The following is a 20,151-nucleotide window of genomic DNA, read 5'->3' on the forward strand; positions in this document are numbered from 1 at the left end:
TTGACTAGGTCCTATAAAGTTTTTTTTTTTTTTTTTAAATGTTTAATTATTCCATTCAAAAATTCGTTACTCTCCTTATATTATATGGGCATATTGCTATTGCGAATACTATATAAAGGTATAATTTAATAATTGGGTTAAAATGAAATTTATCTTTACTTCATTATGTTTTTTCATTGTAAGATCAAGTGCTGGCGTGTTACGACCAACTTAATGGGATTCAAATTAAGGATATTGGCTTATCGACAAAGGGTTTTCAGTTTTTAGTACCCTCACTTTGTTTGTTTGATGAATGAGGAAGAAGTTACCTGTGTTTGCCTACCTTTGCATTGGAAAGGGATTCTCACTGGAGTTGATTGAGACTTGAGAGGGACAATGATGTCTACGTATGGTACTCTATATACCAGACATTTTTGAAAGCCAATCAATCTAGTGATGTCTATGTGTATGACAGCGAGGCTCATATATAATAACTTTAATATATTCAACTCATCTACTTTAGTGATGAGTGATGGAGTGTCTTCTCATCGGACTTTAGCGGCACAGGGGGCCCAGAAAGGTTTTTCCTTTTTAACTCTCTACGTTCATACCGCGTAGCATAGAAAAGGGTACGTAACCAAACGAAAGGGATAGCATGGAAGGGTTCTAGTTCCTACTAGAAACACGTTCACTTTTAAAATAACGTTGTTTTATATATTTATATATGTGGGCAGCGGATAATATCCATCACTCATTATTCTATACCGCTACTCACCCATTTATGAGCAGATAGCATATTCAAATATCTGCCCGCTCGGAATTGGGGCTAGATATTCACTTGTAACGACCCATGTAGATGGACATATAGTGAATGTCGATCGATGGGGGTACGGAGAGATTCATTTGATAATATTGGAAGTGATTTGATAAATTTTAAACCTTAGATATTTGATCAAATATAAAATGATAAAACATATGAAATATCCCTTACACCCCTACAAAATTTATAAAACACAAAATTGCCCTTAATAAAAAACTAAAAAAAAAAAAAAAAAGGGTTAAATACGTCAGACTCCCCTAGGGTTTGCCAACTTTATTTTTTCTTTTCTGAAGTTTTGTTTTTATCACAGGAGGTCCCTGTGGTTTTGATAATAGACCAAGTTAGTCCTCCGTCAGTTGACCGTTAGTTGACTTAACGGAATTCCATGAGAATCAATCAAATATTGACACGTGGCACCTATTTAATTTTTTTTAAATTAAAAAAAAAAATGTATTTTCCAAAAACAAAAAAAAAAACAAAAAAAAAAAACAATTGGGGGTGGCTCCTTTGGCCAATTGGGGGTGGCTCGGTCACCCCCTTTGGCCATGGCCACCCCCATTTGGCTGGATGGGGGTGGCTCCCTTGGGCACCAAGGGGGTGGCTCAGCTACCCCCTTGGAGCCAAGGGGGTGGCCGAGCCACCCCCATGACCCGCCCATCCGGCCAGATGGGGGTGGACTGTCCACCCTCAATTGTTTTTCTTTTTTTTTTTGTTTTTGAAAAATACATTTTTTTTTTTAATTTTAAAAAAAAATTAATAGGTGCCACGTGTCAACATTTAATTGGTCCACGTGGGATTCCGTTAAGTCAACTAACGGTCAACTGACGGAAGACTAACTTTGTCTATTATCAAAATCACAGGAATTTTCTGTGATAAAAATAAAACCCCAGAGAAAAAAAAATAAAGTTAGCAAACCTCAAGGAGTATGAGGTATTTAACCAAAAAAAAAATGTGACCTACAACGTACGTGGGACGACATTATGAATTTTTATTTATTTTTTTAGATATTTTGACGTACTCTATTAAAATTTAACATAAAATTCTAATAGAAGATTGATATTAGAAGAGGACCTTTTTACAATTTGAGATTACAATGAAAAGCCTCAGACAGTTCGGAAGCAAGCATGACGGTATAAAGAGTCATTTGAAAAAAATAGATTGGGGTTGCGTGTTTTGTGTTGGCTTCTTAAAAACAAAACAAAATACTTGTCAAAAAGTTTATCAAACAATTTTGGGAAGTGAAGCCACAAACAACCTTTTCAAATGTGGACCGACAAGAAGTACACGTACTACTTTCTCTTGCCTATAAATTACGAGGATTCTCCAAGCGAGGTTAAAAAAAAAAAAAATCCGGAAGGAAAGAAATGGTGAAGAAAGAGTATAGAGGCCACGTGGTTGTGCTCCCATATCCAGGGCAAGGCCACATCAATCCTCTCCTCCAATTCGCAAAACGTTTAGCCTCTAAAGGCGTGAAGGCCACATTAGCTACAACCCATTATAATATCAAGTCCATTTGTGCACCAAACGTCGGCGTTGAGCCAATCTCCGATGGGTTCGACGAGAGCGGCTTTGCGCAAGCGCGAAACGTGGACTTATATCTGAAGTCATTCAAGGAGAATGGGTCAAGAACTCTATCTCAACTCATCCACAAATTCCAACACTCCAAATCCCCCGTCACTTGTGTTGTCTACGATTCGTTTCTCCCATGGGCTCTTGATGTTGCTAAACAAAATGGCATCTACGGGGCTTCCTTCTTCACCAATTCCGCCACAGTATGTCACATCTTCTGTCGCATACACCATGGCCTCCTTTCACTGCCACTCAAGCTCGAAAACGGACCCTTGTTGATTCCCGGCGTTCCTCCCTTGAACTTCCCCGACCTCCCAAGTTTTCTCAAGTTGCCGGAAAGTTACCCTGCCTACCTGGCAATGAAATTGAGTCAGTATTCCAACCTGGACGAGGCTGATTGGATCTTTGATAACACGTTCGAAGAATTAGAAGGGGAGGTATGTGACGTCACATTATCATTATATGTTTCCTGTTAATTGTTCAATTTTTTTTTTGAACCCCCTTAATTACTACGTGTGTTTTGAGAAAATTCTATAAAATTTAAGAACTCTAAATTTACACTCATAAACTTTCAATTTCAATTAATTTACCCCTTCAATTAGTTTTAGCGGTTAACTTCTAACAAAAATGTCAAAAAATACCAAATTACCCTTCAATTTTATTATTATTATTTTTTTAGTAAATTTAAAATTTTATAAAAAAAAGTCAAGAGAACGTTATTTTTTCACTTTTAATGTTTAAAATTTAACGGAGGGAATAAATTGATTGAAATTGAAAGTTCAGAGGTTAAATTGAGAGATTTTAAAATTAGTGAAGGTCTTATAAAAATGAGCATTAGTTCAAGTATCTCAAATGAAGTTTTCTTTTTTATTTTTATTTTTAATTTTTTGTTGTTGAATATTTCTTGTTTTATGATGAAATAATGAAAAGGAGGCGAAAGGTGTATCAGAGCTGTGGCCAGCAAAGTTGATTGGTCCAATGGTCCCATCGGCTTACTTGGACGGCCGGATTGAGGATGACAAGGGATACGGAGCAAGTCTATCGAAGCCACTTGGCGAGGAGTGCATCAAATGGCTAGAAACGAAGCCACGTAAGTCGGTAGTGTATGTCTCATTCGGAAGCATGGTCTCACTGACAGCAGAGCAGATGGGAGAAATTGCAGGGGGCTTGAAGGAGAGCGGCTTACCTTTCATATGGGTGGTGAAAGAATCTGAACGTGGGACATTGCCCGATGGGTTCGTGGAGTCCACAAAAGAAAAGGGTTTGATTGTGGGATGGTGCAACCAGCTGGAGCTGCTGGCGCACCCAGCCATCTGTTGCTTTGTGAGCCATTGTGGGTGGAACTCGACGCTGGAAGGGCTTAGCCTTGGTGTGCCGGTGGTGGGAGTGCCGCAGTGGGCTGACCAATTGACTGATGCCAAGTTTGTGGAGATTTGGGGGGTGGGGGTAAGAGCCAAGGAGGATGACAAGGGAGTTGTAAGAAAAGAAGAAGTTGTAATGTGTTTGAAGAAAGTAACGGAGGGAGGGAAGAGGCCGGAGATTCAGAAGAATGCTAATAAATGGAGGGAGTTGGCTAAAAAAGCCCTCGGTGAAGGTGGGAGCTCCGATAAGCGTATCAACGAGTTTGTTGAGCAGTTGATGATACGTGCCACTGAAAAAGGGGAGGCAGCAAAGGACAACCTAAACGGTCATCACTTGGTGTAGCTTTAATGCTTTTTCTTTGAATAAAGGACTTCTCCTTTTTTGAAATCAGGCCAGTTAGGGAAAGGATTGTCTTAGCGATTTTTGTTTTTGTTTTTTTTTTTTTTTAATAATAATAAGTAATTGATATAATGTAAAGGAGAGAAGTTTAAAACTTTTTTTTGTAAGAAAGCGTGAAATTATGTTTCGTAATGTATTTTTTGTTTGAATAGTTATAAAAAATAATAATGTTTTAAAGTTGAGTTTTTAAAGTAATTTTGAATTGATTGTGAACCGACTATATTATTTCCTCTCATCCCAAGAAAATCATGCTAAAAGTAAAAGTAACCTTAAAATAGTAAAAGTAACTTTGAAATTTTTTTATAATTCAAGATTACAATGGAAAGCCTTTGACAATTTGGAAGCAAGTGAATTTTCGTCTTTTACTTTTTGTCGGTACAAAGAAAGTCATTTGAAAAAAATACTGTTTGATGTATCATATATGTAATAATGTGTCCCAACCCCCTGGTTATGCTCATTCTCAATTTTCTAAATTAACCATATTTGTCGACCGAAGAAGGCACTTTTATGGCCATAAACAAGCACCAAGGGCTTGGTTTTTTAGGTTAAGCAATAAATTGCTAGAATTTGGTTTTAGGGCTTCAAAATCAGACACATCTCTATTCATATATAAATCTGTTGCTTGTACCATACATGTTCTTATATATGTTATAATTATCATTAGCTCAATTGTATCAGAAATTGATAATTTACTCCATAGCATGGCATCTGAGTTTGCAGTAAAAGATTTGAGTGAGTTAAATTTTTTTCTTGGCATTGAGGTCTCACGGCTACCAAATGGTGTTCATCTCTCTCAGCATCGTTATATGTTAGACATTTTACAGAGAACAAAAATGGCTAATGCAAAACCTGTTTGCACTCCGATGTCTACTTCAGTTATTTTTTCTGCATTTGATGCTGGTGTATTTTTGGATCCCACCCTATACCGAAGTACGATTGGTGCTCTACAATATTTGTCTATTACTCGACCCGACATAGCCTTTACAATGAACATTTTGTCACAATTCATGCACAAACCTTTACTACCCATTGACACGCTACAAAAAGATTACTGAGATATTTAGAAGAAACCATTCATCTTGGTTTAAAAACCCAGCAATCCATATCCAATAAACTGCAAGCATTTACTAATGTTGACTGGGCTGAGTGTTAAGATGACCGTCGGTCTACAGGGGGTACTACTTTTTTCTAAGAAAAAATCTTGCTTCATGGAGTTGTAAAAAGCATGCAACAATCGCTCGATCAAGTACGAAAGTTGCATACAAGGCACTAGCAAACATGTACATCAGCAGAATTATCATGGCTAAAATCTCTTTTATGCGAACTGGGGATTCTTGTCTCCCATCCTCTAGTCTTGTGGTGGGACAATATAGGCGCCAAGTATCTTTCATCCAATCCAATTTTTCATGCTTGAACCAAACACATGGAGATCGACTTTCATTTTGTTAGGGATATGGTAGCTTCATCTTTGGACGTTCGGTTTATATCATCCAAGACCAAGTCGCAGATATCTTCACCAAGCTTTTATCCTCAATCCGGTTTTCAAATTTACGAGACAAGCTCATAGTTGTTACACCCCCGCTGAGTTTGAGGAGGAGTGTAAAGGATAAATACTCTCACAGGCCAGTCTTATCCCAACAGGCTCAAGATAACAAGCTGTATTTTAGATTAGGATAAATTACATATTTGAAACTGTATAGATAAATTACATTATCTCAAAAAAAGTTTGTACATTTGAATTGTAACTCTTTAGATTTTAAATATTATCAGCTTATGCTAGATTACAGTAAGATGAAAAATATCAAATTTCTATTTGGTAACTCAAAATATGATTGTATCGCTCATTCAGCTCAGATGAATCCAATCCATGGTAAATCTAGGTTTGCCATTGCTTGCTAGCTTTTCTCTCATATTTTCATGTGTCTCACTCATACACATGCCAATTGCCATCCCACTAAGGGCGGCAACAATTTGTCTATAGCTAACCTGCTCAGTAGGGTTTCAAGTGGGGAAAATTTTATGCCAAAAAGATAAAATATTGTTCCAAATCTGGTTGAATCTTTGAACATGGCAGCTGCAAGCCTTGCTAGCTAGTGCATGTACGTGAGCAATGTTGTAGATCACGAATCCCGGAAAATGTTCCATTTTACTGTGCCTGCAAAAGGAGATGGAGTGAGCATCATTCTCCCATCAGTTTCAAAAGTCCTTTTTTAAAAACAAACGAATTTCGTGCACCACCACGTTCCTTTCGCTGCCTCCTTTCCTTTTCCTTCAATTTATTGGAATAGAATCTCACCATTTCAAGTGGAATAGAGAATTTATTTAGTATAAAATGAAGAGTAATATTATAAATTTTATCTTTCAACTTTAATATTAAGATAATATTACTCTTCATTTTACACTAAATAAATATTTTTAATTTTAACTAAAATGAAGAAGATCTTATTCCTAATTTATTAGGGGCATTGGGTGCATGGGGAGGGGATGTGGATCCCCTTATATTTTATAAAATATTAGATTCTCATATTCTAAAATTTGAGCCATTCATTTCATCTAATGGTTTAAATAAATGCAAAAATTTGTGTTACCGATGCAAGTGAATTTGACATATTAAAAACTAAAATTAATTACCTGGGTAGCATACAAACTTCTGCATTTATTTAAACCGTTAGATGGAATGAATAATTCAAATTTTAAAATACAAGAATCTCATATTTTATAAAATATGAGAGGATCTCAATCTGTTGGGAGGAGAGACCAGAGTAATTCTAGAAGTCCCTCTTAAATCCCTCCAAGAATGATGTGGCTGTAAAATTACAATTTGATCAAAATCTACTAATGATCAATCACAAGCTCAATGGTGATTTTAATAGCCACATAATTTTTTGATGGACTCAAAAAGAACTTGTAGCATTACTCGAGAAAGCATATAGTACCAAAGACAACTAATTCCCCATTTATTATTTTACACTCTAGATATATATTAACAATGTACATAGTTTATGGTAAGATTCTCCTAGTTAATTAGGAAGCTTCCATTTATGCATATAAGCACATGGATGAATAATTTGTAAATAAGCCTATAAAATGATTAATGTCTTTAAGCAATTAATTAACAACTCTGGTTGAAGTTGAATTGTTGAAAATTTGTTACTCTCATTTTTCAAGTCCTTTGCCAAAGACATCCTAGCGGCACAGGGGGCTGAAAGGTTTTTCCTTTTAACTCTTTAGGTTCATACGGCGCCGCATAGGAAAAGGTACGTAACCAAACGAAAGGGATAGCATGGAAGGGTTCCTAGCTCCTATTAGAAACACATCCACTTTCCAAATGACGTCGTTTATATATATATATATATATATATATATATATATATATATCAATCACTCATTACCCTATTCCGCTACTCAACCATTAATGAGTGGATAGCAGATCCGGATATCCGTCCGCTCGGAATTGGGGCTAGATATTCACTTGCAACCCATATATCAATCACTCATTACCCTATTCCGCTACTCAACCATTAATGAGTGGATAGCAGATCCGGATATCCGCCCGCTCGGAATTGGGGCTAGATATTCACTTGCAACCCATGTAGATGGACATATAGTGGATGTCGATCGATGGGGTACAGAGGGATTTATTTGATAATATTGGGAGTGATTTGGTAAATTTTAAACCTTAAAGAGTTATTTGATAAAATATAAAATGCATTTTTCTCTCAAAACTAAACTATAACACAATCAGACTAAATGAAACATCAGTTCGTCATCGTGCAAAAAAAGTTTAGGCTCTGTATTATTAAAAACACTTTTTTTTGTTTATTTATATATATTTTTTAAATTAAAGAAAACACACTTTTTCTCAAAACATTTAACAAATTATTCATTTTTCAAAAAATAAATCATACCTACTTTTTAGAAACCACATACGCTCTCTCAACTCCAGCTGAGTCATTGCCTGATACAGTCCAGAGCATCAATGAAAACCAAAGTGATTTACACTAATCAAACATATGAATTTCATTGCGGAATTCGAACCCATTCCCTAGCGTGTACTTAACCACTTTAAAATTTTATTTTGCTATTTAATCATCATGCTAGATGGTTCCCCATATATTCATTTAGATCACCTACAGATATATACGACAGAGCATATTTTAAGGAGTAATTTGATTAGTTTTAAATTGTTGAAAATGATTTGACAAAAAAAATATCAACTTTATGGACCTCTATAGTATTTTTTTTTTCTTTTTATTTTATATTCTTGGTGGGAACGGTTAAAAGTGGTGTAATTGTGAGTACACATGTGAATGTTGTTGAGTTGAACATTGAGAAAATAAATAAATAAAGTGAGTGGTTGATATACACAAGTGGACCCAAATTCATTAGCTTGAGATTTTAAGTTGGAGTGATGTTCAAACATGTCTATTAATGTACTTTCCGTGGACTCCCTAAGCAATTCTTCTCTCAACAAATTGGACTTTTGAGTTAGAATGATGTCCAAACATGTATATTAAAGTGCTTTTGATGGACTCTCTAAACGATTGTTCCCCCAACAAATTGGTATTTCTGAGCCAAGTTCAACTTTTGCCTAAGCGAGTGTTTTGGTCTTGATGAATTTGGTTTGGTTCTAGTAAGGAGTGCATGTAGTTCTTGAAGCAAAGTTACATTTGGTGTTTGCTGGCGTGCAATTAGTGCTACTCTAGTATATATGCACGACACTTTTGGATTTGTAAGAAACTCACACATGAGGGAAAATTAGGTTAACGTGGAAAAAACTCACACATGAGAGAGATATGCTGCAAGTGTTGAGTTCCCAATTGAATTAAAAAAATAAAAAAAGTAATTAATATAAATAAAAAAAAAATCTAAAATCATTAGATTAAATTTTTGGACGGAAGTAGTATCCAATTATTAATGTGCTTTTTTTAGTGGACTTTCTCCCCAAAAGGGTGGAACCTACTATTTTAAAGTTACTTTTACTAGCTTATAGGATGTTTTCTTGGGATGAGAGGAAATAATATGGTCGGTTCGGCAATCCATTCAAAATTACTTTAAAAACTCAACCTTAAAACATTCTTATTTTTTATAATTATTCAAACAAAAAACACGTTACAAAACATAATTTCACACTTTCTTACAAAAAAATTCTAAACTTTTCTACTTTACATTACATCAACCAATCGGTTCTTATTATTGTTCAAACAAAACAAAAATCACTAAGACAATCCTTTCCCAAACTGACCTGACATCAGAAAAGGAGAAGTCCTTTATTCAAAGAAGAAGCATTAAAGCTACACCAAGTGATGACCGTTTAGGTTGTCCTTTGCCGCCTCCCCTTTTTCATTGGCACGTATCATCAACTGCTCAACAAACTCGTTGATACGCTTATCGGAGCTCCCACCTTCACCGAGGGCTTTTTTAGCCAACTCCCTCCATTTATTAGCATTCTCCTGAATCTCCGGCCTCTTCTCTCCCTCCGTTACTTTCTTCAAACACATTACAACTTCTTCTTTTCTTACAACTCCCTTGTCATCCTCCTTGGCTCTTACCCCCACCCCCCAAATCTCCACAAACTTGGCATCAGTCAGTTGGTCAGCCCACTGCGGCACTCCCACCATCGGCACACCAAGGCTAAGCCCCTCCAGAGTCGAGTTCCACCCACAATGGCTCACAAAGCAACAGATGGCTGGGTACGCCAGCAGCTCTATCTGGTTGCACCATCCCGCTATCAAACCCTGTTCTTTTGTGGACTCCACGAACCCATCAGGCAATGTCCCACGTTCAGATTCTCTCACCACCCATATGAAAGGTAAGCCGCTCTCCTTCAAGCCCCCTGCAATTTCTCCCATCTGCTCTGCTGTCAATGAGACCATGCTTCCGAATGAGACATACACTACCGACTTACGTGGCTTCGTTTCTAGCCATTTGATGCACTCCTCGCCAAGTGGCTTCCATAGACTTGCTCCATATCCCTTGTCATCCTCAATCTGGCCGTCCAAGTAAGCCGATGGGACCATTGGACCAATCAACTTTGCTGGCCACAGCTCTGATACCCCTTTTGCCTCCTTTTCATAATTTCAACATATAACAAGAAATATTCAACAACAAAAAATTTTCAAAAATAAATAAATAAAAAAAAAAAACTTCACTTTAAACTCTTGATCTGCCACGTGTTTTAATAAGACTCCCTTAAATTTCAAAATCTTTTAATTTAATCACCTGAACTTTCAATTTTAATCAATTTACCCTTTCCGTCGGATAAAAGTAAAAATTGACATTTATACTCTACTTTTTTTCTAAAATTTCAAATTTATCCATAATTTCAAATTAAAAAAAAAAAAAATCGAAAGGTAATTTGGTCTTTATAAGTATTTTGTTAGAAGTTAATAGCTAAAACTAACGGAATTGGTAAATTGATTGAAATTAAAAGTTTGTGAGTATAAATTGAGAATTTTTGAATTTTAAGGTACTCTCAAAACACGCGATAGTTCAAGAATCTAAAGTGAAGTTTTTAAAAATAAATAAATAAAAAAATTGAACAATTAACAAGAAGGGTAATGTAATATAGCACGCCGGCATGCAAAAAAAAATTTTTTAACAAAAAAAAAAAATAAATTTTGCACTGTCGTGCATGGGCGTGCCACGCACGACGCGTATTGCCAATCAGTACACTAACAAGAAACATAGAGCACCGATTCACAGCACGCGGCGTGCCTAGCACGCCGCGTGCTCTTTTGTTTTATCTTACCCGAGTACCGATTCACAGCACGCGGCGTGCCTCTTTTGTTTTACCTTACCCAACATGTAATGATAATGTGACGTCACATACCTCCCCTTCTAATTCTTCGAACGTGTTACTAAATATCCAATCAGCCTTGTCCAGGTTGGAATACTGACTCAATTTCATTGCCAGGTAGGCAGGGTAACTTTCCGGCAACTTGAGAAAACTTGGCAGGTCGGGTAAGTTCAATGGAGGAACGCCGGGAATCAACAAGGGTCCGTTTTCCAGCTTCACTGGCAGTGAAAGGAGGCCACGGTGTATGCGACAGAAGATGTGGCATACTGTGGCGGAATTGGTGAAGAAGGAAGCCCCGTAGATGCCATTTTGTTTAGCAACATCAAGAGCCCATGGGAGAAACGAATCGTAGACAACACAAGTGACGGGGGATTTGGAGTGTTGGAATTTGTGGATGAGTTGGGATAGAGTTCTTGAGCCATTCTCCTTGAATGACTTCAAATATAAGTCCGCGTTACGCGCTTGCGCGAAGCCGCCCTCGTCGAACCCATCGGAGATGGGCTCAACGCCGACGTTTGGTGCACAAATGGACTTGATAGTATAATGGGTTGTAGCTAATGTGGCCTTCACGCCTTTTGAGGCTAAACGTTTTGCGAATTGGAGGAGAGGATTGATGTGGCCTTGGCTTGGATATGGGAGCACTACCACGTGGACTCTACTCTCTTTCTTCACCATTTCTTCTGGTTTTTTTTTCTTCTTTAGGTTCTGTTTTTTTTTAAACCTTAATGGAGCATCCTCATAATTTATAGTCAAGAAAAAGTAGTGTTGTTGTCGGTGCACATTTGAATTAGAGGCTGTTTGTGGGCCTGTGGCCACGTGGACGACAGACTTTCTCATCCTCGCCTTGTGGTTGGAAATTCTCCGCTCTATCATAAAATATATATATATATATATATATATATATATATATGTATATATATTTTTTTTTTGTTGTCGTGAGTAACAATATACTTAAATGTGCGTTATTCTCATTGTTGAATTAAACTATAGAATATTAGAGAATATAGGGATAAATTGAATATTGTATTTCTGTGTGTTTAGAACTGTATACAATGTGACATATTTATAGTTGAATAAGGCCAGACATAATAGGAATTACAATCAAGGAATTAATATACAATATTACAAAATAATATCAATGTATATACAGGGAAAATATATCAAATCAGCAATTATGGTGATTATCATAATATAATCAGAATATATTCTGATTATATTCTAACATCTCCCCTCAAACTCAAGGTGGTAATGTAGATGCCAACTTGAGTTTGGAAACAAGATCACGGAACCGTGGACAGCCGGTAGTGCCGTGGTGCTTCTGGAGTGACTTGCTAGTCGTGGAAGGTGTCGTTCAGCGGTGACAGTGGCTATGGAAGGCGTAGTTTGGCAGTGAGATGACGCCGAAGAAGGCCAGACGATGGCACGACTATGTCGGACGGAAGGTAGGCCGGAATTGGCTGTTGCTGACTAGTGGCCGTGGTGGGCTTTGTAGTGGTTGTCGGGGAACAGTTGACTTGATCTTGTGATGGCAAATTCGATTGGACGATTGTTATGGAAAACAATCAGATTGGCAGACAGAAACATGCTTGAGGAAAAGGAACAGTAAAAAATAAGAAAATTAATTTTGAGTCCACGAGAAAGTGGCTCTGATACCATGTTGAATTAAACTATAGAATACTAAAGAATATAGGGATAAACTGAATATTGTATTTCTGCGTGTTTAGAACTGTATACAATGGGGCCTATTTATAGTTGAATAAGGCCAGACAGAATAGGAATTACAATCAAGGAATTAATGTACAATATTACAAAATAATATCAATGTATATACAGAGAAAATATATCAAATCAGCAATTATGGTGATTATCAGAATATAATCAGAATATATTCTGATTATATTCTAACACTCATGACATGATTTCCGTCAGTTTTCTGCATGCCGACTTTGCCTACTTTGTCTTGAGTCTTGAGAGAGGTTTTCAAGCATTACTCTTTGAGTTTGTTACGGCACCAAGCTTTGAGTCTACTTATGAATACAAGTATTTGTGTAGAACCACATAAATATTATAGAGAAATATGCTAAGTGCTCTTTTAGTGTTCTTATAGTCATAGGTGGATAATATTTTCTAAAAACTAGAAGAGAGAAATAAGGGTTAGTTCTTTTTTTGTTTTTTTTGTTTTTTAAATAATATCCGTCTAGGATCAAGAAGACACCAAGAGAACACAAAAAGAACACTTAACATTCCTCAATATTATATTCCCCTATTTGTCGTTAAAAAAAAAAAAAAAACATTTTTATTCCCATTTACAATATTTTATTTCTTTCTCCATTTCTCTTTCTTTTTTTTCTTTTTTTTCTTTTTTAAATATAAATTTTTTCATTAAGTATGTATATTACAAAACAGGAATGCTGATTTGTCAAGTTTTACAGGAATGAAATTGTTCACTTGGAACTTTAAACCCATTCTTTTATAATTGGGAGACCCCGCATGTGGGATAAAAAACTAAAGTGACAAGGAACATATTGACGTGATAAAAGAAAGCCATAATGGGCAACACTTTTAAAAGAATTTTCAAATACCTCTATCGAACTACTTTTCTTTCTTTTATACTTGGGAGACCCCGCATGTGGGATAAAAAATTAAAGTGACAAGGACCATACGTTTAAAGAATTTTGGGTAAAGTCCACTTATTCCCTTCAAACTATCACCCAATGATAATTTACTCTAGAACTATTAATTGTAACAATTTACCGATCAAACTACCAAAACAATAACAATGTACCCCTCCAATGTTAGCAAAATGACAAAATTACACATATAGAAATTTTAATAAGACAAAAATACCCGTAATTTTTTTTTAAAAAAAATTAAATTTTAATATTTTTGTTTTTAATTTAGTTAAAATAATTTCATCATTCTGTTAAAATTGGAAGTACATTATCATTGTTTTGATAATTTGGATGGTAAATTGTCGTAATTGATAGTTTGAAGGATAGATTGTTATTAGGGTGATAATTTAAAGGGATTAAGTGAATTTTACCAAAGAATTTTCAAATACCGCTTTAGAACTACTTTTTTCATACCCTCAAAACGCCTAAAAAGCTGTGCTGCAATTTTCCTATAAATGGGCAAGATTGAATTCACGTGATAAAAGCTGTGCTGTAATTTTCCTATAACGGGCAAGAATTCACGTGATAAAAGCTATGCTGCAATTTTCCAATAATGGGCAAGAATTCATGAGATTGGAGATGCAATTTTCCAATTCTCACCTAAAGACCTAGGGCAATGATCAAGTAAGATCTTTACCTCACAGTCCTTAATAGACCCACAAATTGGAGATGCACATCCACCGGTGGAACTACAGAAAGACGAGAGGACATCCATGATCAATCACTGACACAAGAGTTAATGGAAGTTGCTTGAAGATATAGAATGCAGCCTAAGATAAATTACCGTAAGACAGTAAAAAGGGAATATGTTTGCAACAACAGTGAAAGGAACATTTTCAAATTGGGGTTGCTTGAAGATATAGAATGAAACTCTAATATTGACTGTAGGACAGTAGAAAGGGAATATTTCTGCACCTAGAATGAAAGAATTGTTTAGAGTGAGCAACAGAGATCTTCACTTTGTGGCATGTATAAATCAACTGGATCATATATAATTGAAAAAGATCAATCCAATCCATTTACATCGCTAGGATTCTGTTGTATAAATGAAGACAAGTTATGCTTCTTTACATACCAAGTTCCTCACAATCTAGCCATTTTATGCCAAAAGACGCTCTCTAAGCGGTTGACAAGTCTCTGACTTTGTCCAAAGCTGCTAAATCATAAATATGAGAACAAATTTAGTATCATAACCAAACCGTACTTCTCTAGTCAGTAGAAATTTCTTTCCAATTAATTTTACCCAAATATTAAATAAAACTTTCTCTTTTCTACTACACATTTAATGTGTGAGTGCATCCTTTAATATATTTGCACCATATGCATTTCATGTTTATGTAGACAGTTGAGACCTGATATATTTGCCAACGAAAATTAAAACTTTTACCTCTTTTCTTAAGCTTGTTGCGGAAGCTTCTTTTCCTGCTAAATGCACTCTCCTGCAGGCATAAGAAAATAACCAGTCACCCTTCAAGAAATGGCCAAGTATTGGTAACAAAATGACACGGAGCCATATGGAACTTGTAATCCATCATTCGGATGCCATGACTTCCATTCATGTATAATTAACAATCAATGACAATGAGAATTGTAACTTGCAGTATTCTACATCCCTAAGTATCCAATGTCACATTAAACACCATTAGGGGGAAAAATAAAGTACTGCTATCATTGTTAGTTTTCTGAATCCTGGCTTACGTAGCATTTCACATAAAGCATATTTTTGAACATCAAATTGCAAGTTTGAAGAATTACCACAGGCTGACCAATATCCCCAGCTTGACAAACTGCAGCAACAAGATCCCGATTGGATTCAGTGTACAGGCTAGTGACAAGTCCAAATTGACCAGCTCTAGCAGTGCGACCAACCCTATGCAAAAAATCCACAGCAGAAGTAGCAAAGTCTGCCTGGAATAGACAAATCATTTCAAGAGTCAAGTCCTCTATATATTTATAAATCCAGTTGGAGAAACTGTTGAACAAGTGGAAAACGAAAGTGTAAAAACAATTTGAAGGGAGCACGCTGGATATAATAGCAAAATGGAAAGATCACCTAGAGCGCCCTATGCGAGGTCATATTTTCCAACATTGAAAAACTTTAACCTTTGCTTCTTTTATTAGTTGCAGAAAGCTTGTTTTGATCATGTTATAATAGCTTCTTGTTTTTTTTTGTAACCTCAAGGGATTGGCTCAAGTGGTAAGGGCCATGGTCTTAGTGCCGTTTCAATCAGTTATAAGATTCGAATCCCTTTAAGTGCAAGCAATTCTTTGGGGCCAGCTAGTCGATCCGTGTGGAGAAAACAGTTTACATGGGTTTGACATTTACCCGACATGGGTGGATACACGAATTGGCCCTGCTTTGGAGGAGTTCATGCCTTGTATTTACATTTACTCTGATGTACCAGAGTTAACAAATTGACTCTCACTTCTTGTTAGTTACCACTCTTAAAAATATCTATTTAAATGTTTTATCAATTTCTGTTTGAATGTATTGGGACCTAGTAATTTTCATTTCATTCATAGCTGCTTATTCACAGTAATTAAAAATTTCTTTGAATGTTCATCATATCCATTTGCTCATTTACTCCCTATTTTGAAACCTAGCATTACCAGTGGCCCAGGGCTTTCTGTTCAGTGAAAGATAACCAGATATATAAGGCAGGAACCTAGCTAATTTGTTACAAAGAAAAGCACCTGAATAACATGCGAGACATTTGGTATGTCAACACCACGTGCAGCAGCATCAGTGCACACAATAATACCACCTTTCTCTTGGAAATCAGCTAACGTCTGTGTACGCTCCTCCAAGGAAAAATTCTTATGATAACGGTAACAGTCAATCCCAGCTTTCAGCAATACATTTGCAACTGCTTCAACGGCCTCAACAGTGTTTGCAAACACCATGGTTCGGCAATCACCAGCTTTAAAACCTTGATTCACAGCCTTTATGAGTTCATCCACCTGAGTCTCAAGTGTAACTTCAACCCACCTCTGCTTCAATCTGAAATGGAATTGAATCAATGATCAGCAACTCACACGCGTTATCAAATGCATCATAATGTCAAGGTGCTTAATTTGCAATTAAAATTGCAGAATGCATATCAAATGTAAGGACGTTATTTTATATAGCAGAATCATATCCTGTCATCACATATGAGGGAATGATCAGTAATTCTTATCTCAAGGCTAAATGGTTCAGCATTAGCATGTAATATTGCAAAACAGCAAGCTCCCAATATAAATCTTAATAGATAATAAGGCCAAATATAGATTACTAGAGTTGCATATTTTTTCACCTGAAGCATTGCTTCAGATTTAGGAGACATTACACTTCCTCCCTAAACTTACACCTCAATTGCAATGTCCCCCAAACTTCAAAAAGTTGCAAATGACGCCCCAAATTATTAGCCCCTTTCACTCCAGCCCCCGCCGTTAGAGTTTTTGGTTAAATTAAATGGAAAACCCAAAATGGCAATAATACCCCAGCGTTTGATTCTTTTTTTTTTTTTTTAAATAAAGACCTCGTCCAAGGCCGTGGGTGGTTCTCCATGGAGGAGACCCATGGCTGGTCATGGGTTGATCATTGCAAAGATTTTTTTTCTTTTCTTTTTTTTAAAAAAAATTAAATAATAACAATAATTTAAGGGCATATTGGTGTTTTTACACTTCTCACCAGGGTGTTATGGACATTTCATGCGTTTGCCGTCCAAGTTAACAACAAATTCTAACAGTGGAGGCTAAGTGAAAGAGGTTGGTAGTTTGGAAAGTAAATTGCAACTTTTTAAAGTTTTGACGCATTGCAATTGACGTTTTAAGTTCAAGGGGTAAGTGTAGTTTCCCCTCATATTTAATTTTCTCCTTCATGTTCTTCATCCACACTAGTTTCCATGAAAAAGAGTCACTTAAGAATTCAGAACTGATCCTTCTGACTCTAAATGTCACCCAAGCGTATAAGCTAGACGCATGACAATGGCAGTAAAGATTGCTAGTGAAGTCAAGCTATTGTTAAGACATTGCCAACGAGTTGGCTCAAGGATGTCCTAAAGTGGGGGGAAATCAAAATTTTGATCCACATAATGCACAAGCAGACATCCCTAACCACGTACATGAGTTTGCTGTGGAAGTCTGACGTGGGCCATAATTAGTACTACAAACTATCAAGCGACAAGCATCAGATGAGTTAGCAAGAAAAATAAAATGCACAGTCGTTCTTTTGCTAGTTGTAAACACTCATAGTGGGCTAAATATAAGTGACCAAACAGAAGTTTAGCAGTTTTAATATAACAATCATTAGCCTACTGCACATTTGCTCTTAAAGAGCAGAATCCAACACAGAACATAATACTTTTTTTTTTTTTTTGGTTTTTTCATACCAAAATTTTTCCATTGAACTAACAGTAAACTGTCTTTTTGCAATAGGTCACTAGATATTTACTAGCATATATCTATTAAAAATGAAAAACTCACTCTAATGCTTCAAAGTAAATAACTAGCAAGGCGGAAAATAATTTTTTTTTTTATGAATGGGGAAAAAGAATATCAATACAGATAAAACTGGCAAACAGAAAATGATGTGGTACCTGGGATTGTGACAATGGAGGTAATTTCCACTAACCCAATTGGCATTTGGAAACATCTTTTTCAACACTGCCCCAGCAGTTTTCTTTCCATTTACTGGAAGGGTGGCTGCAACAAAAATATACTGTTTACTGCGCTCATAATTTTTTCTCACTCTCCTCCAGTCTTTTCTTTCATTTGACACAGCTTCAACATCCTCTGCTAAGTCATCAACATCCTCTGCTAAGTCATCAACATCCCCAGAATCTTCCTCCCCTTCTGATATGATTTCAGTTTGTACGTCTTCTTTGTTGTCTAAAGTAAAGTTTGATGAATGCTCAGATTCCAATTCCATTGGCAACTCAGATACAGATTCTTTTGACCGAGATAATAGCTTTTCATCAAAGCGGAGCATGTTTATTAGACGAATAACTTTATTCTGGAAGCCCCCACAGAGAAGCATATCTGCCTCATCAAACACCTGCCGGTTATAGTAAATAGATATATTAGTTATAAATGATGTGATCTCTCCTCTCTCATAGTTCTGCTGTATCAGATTTGCAATTATTTATGTAACCAACATAATCACATAGTTACTTGAACAAAAAACACACCACATATTTCACGCCACGTAGAAACTCCAAACGACGGGGTTTGTTCGGGTCAATATTATTCAGAAGGGCAGCTGGGGTGGACACAACAATATCAGGCTTGTTAACTGGCCATCCCTGCAGTCAAAGTTTCTTATTCGTAAGAACCCAGAACCTTAAAATGTCTATAGACAATCCCTTTCACTAAAATGGTGCTGTATCCATAAATAATAACCGAGAACAATTTGCAAATAAAATACCTGTCTACCGCAGACAGATGCAACTCTGAGAAGTGGTTCACCATCATCACCACAAAGACCATTGGCCATCCGAACCACTTGCTCGCAAAGCAGCACATTTGGGCAAAGAACAAGACAAAGCCTTCGCAAAGGTGTCGATTCTTGATCAGAAACGGTTTCCGCAGAATCATCAGATACAGCACACAGCCTTTCAATTAGGGGAACCAAATATCCATGTGTTTTACCGCTACCCGTCTCCGCAGCCACTACCACATCCTTTCTCGAAAGTATAGCCGGTACACAAGCGGCCTAAATTTCCGATCAAAATATATCTTAGCAGCTATCATAAACTCATAAAACAGCAGTAAATGAACGTAATGAGTAAATACACTTTAATAATTACAAAGAGAGATCCAAACAGAGCCTTCACAAATCTAGCATAGAATTTCAAGGCAAAAGACTGCACAAGTGTTCTGTTGGTCAACATTCTCGTTTTTTTTTTTCCTCTTCTTGGAACATTTCTGCGATAATTCGACCCATGAGTGAATATGGCGAGGGTGTACCTGAGTCAGAGAAGGCCTATCGATGCCGGCGTTGTAGAGAGCCCGAGAAAGCCTATCGGAAACGCCGAGCGAAATCCACGAAACGTCTTCGTCGGCATAGAAAGTATCGGTTCCCTTCCTTTCCGCAACGGCGGCGGTCGCAAAAGCCCTAGCTGGTCTACGGCGCGGCGGGTTCAGCCAAAAGTGCAAAGAAGAGGAAGAGCGCGAGGGATTGAAGAGAAATGAGTGTGCGTGCCTGAATTGGGAGAGGAGTTTAGGCGGGGATAAGAGTTCGTAGGGAGGGAGCAGGGAAGCTGAGCGATAGAGAAGCATTATTGGGCTTTCAATCGTGGGATTGAAGGCGGAAAATGATTGCCCTTTTTGGGTTTCAGTTTTTGAGTGGAGGGAAGGGATAGGGTTTAGGGTTTAAGCATAAACCCTTTCAATCGTGGGCGTGGGTCACTCGAGAGTCAAGACCCACGACCGTGGATAAGTTCAGACATCAGAGTTTTTATTTTTAAATATAAGTAATTTTTTTTTAAAAAAAAAAAAAATTTAATCCCAGAGAATAGTTGTATTTTTTAGACATTTTAGGATATTAAGTTAATGCAAATTTTTAACAA

The 20,151-nt window shown here is 36.7% G+C and overlaps 3 protein-coding genes across 4 annotated transcripts; 1 reads left to right on the forward strand and 2 right to left on the reverse strand.

Annotated features, from left to right (window-relative positions):
* The first annotated feature begins 2,163 nt into the window (after nt 1-2,163).
* LOC132179689 (UDP-glycosyltransferase 74B1) lies at nt 2,164-4,129 on the forward strand. Its single transcript, XM_059592446.2, has 2 exons — nt 2,164-2,805; nt 3,299-4,129. Exons 1-2 carry the CDS (start codon nt 2,164-2,166, stop codon nt 4,070-4,072), a joined length of 1,416 nt encoding a protein of 471 aa, XP_059448429.2. The 3' UTR covers nt 4,073-4,129.
* A 5,294-nt stretch (nt 4,130-9,423) lies between these two features.
* On the reverse strand, nt 9,424-11,665 carry LOC132178446 (UDP-glycosyltransferase 74B1-like). Its single transcript, XM_059590885.2, has 2 exons — nt 10,962-11,665; nt 9,424-10,197 (listed from the first exon to the last, which is right to left on the reverse strand). Exons 1-2 carry the CDS (start codon nt 11,601-11,603, stop codon nt 9,424-9,426), a joined length of 1,416 nt encoding a protein of 471 aa, XP_059446868.2. The 5' UTR covers nt 11,604-11,665.
* Nucleotides 11,666-14,559: 2,894 nt separating this feature from the next.
* Nucleotides 14,560-20,006, reverse strand: EMB3108 (DEA(D/H)-box RNA helicase family protein). Of its 2 annotated transcripts, none has more exons than XM_059591029.2 (8): nt 19,550-20,006; nt 19,008-19,295; nt 18,772-18,885; nt 18,181-18,638; nt 16,295-16,601; nt 15,356-15,508; nt 14,988-15,039; nt 14,560-14,753 (listed from the first exon to the last, which is right to left on the reverse strand). In XM_059591029.2, exons 1-8 carry the CDS (start codon nt 19,859-19,861, stop codon nt 14,719-14,721), a joined length of 1,719 nt encoding a protein of 572 aa, XP_059447012.1. In that variant the 5' UTR covers nt 19,862-20,006; the 3' UTR covers nt 14,560-14,718. The 2 variants fall into 2 exon arrangements, with proteins under 2 accessions (XP_059447012.1, XP_059447011.1); XM_059591028.2 differs by having other exon boundaries at nt 14,560-14,756.
* Nucleotides 20,007-20,151: the final 145 nt, after the last annotated feature.

This window comes from Corylus avellana, chromosome 4, assembly GCF_965113065.1.
Source record: "Corylus avellana chromosome 4, dhCorAvel1.hap1.2, whole genome shotgun sequence".
NCBI classification, from domain to species: domain Eukaryota; kingdom Viridiplantae; phylum Streptophyta; class Magnoliopsida; order Fagales; family Betulaceae; genus Corylus; species Corylus avellana.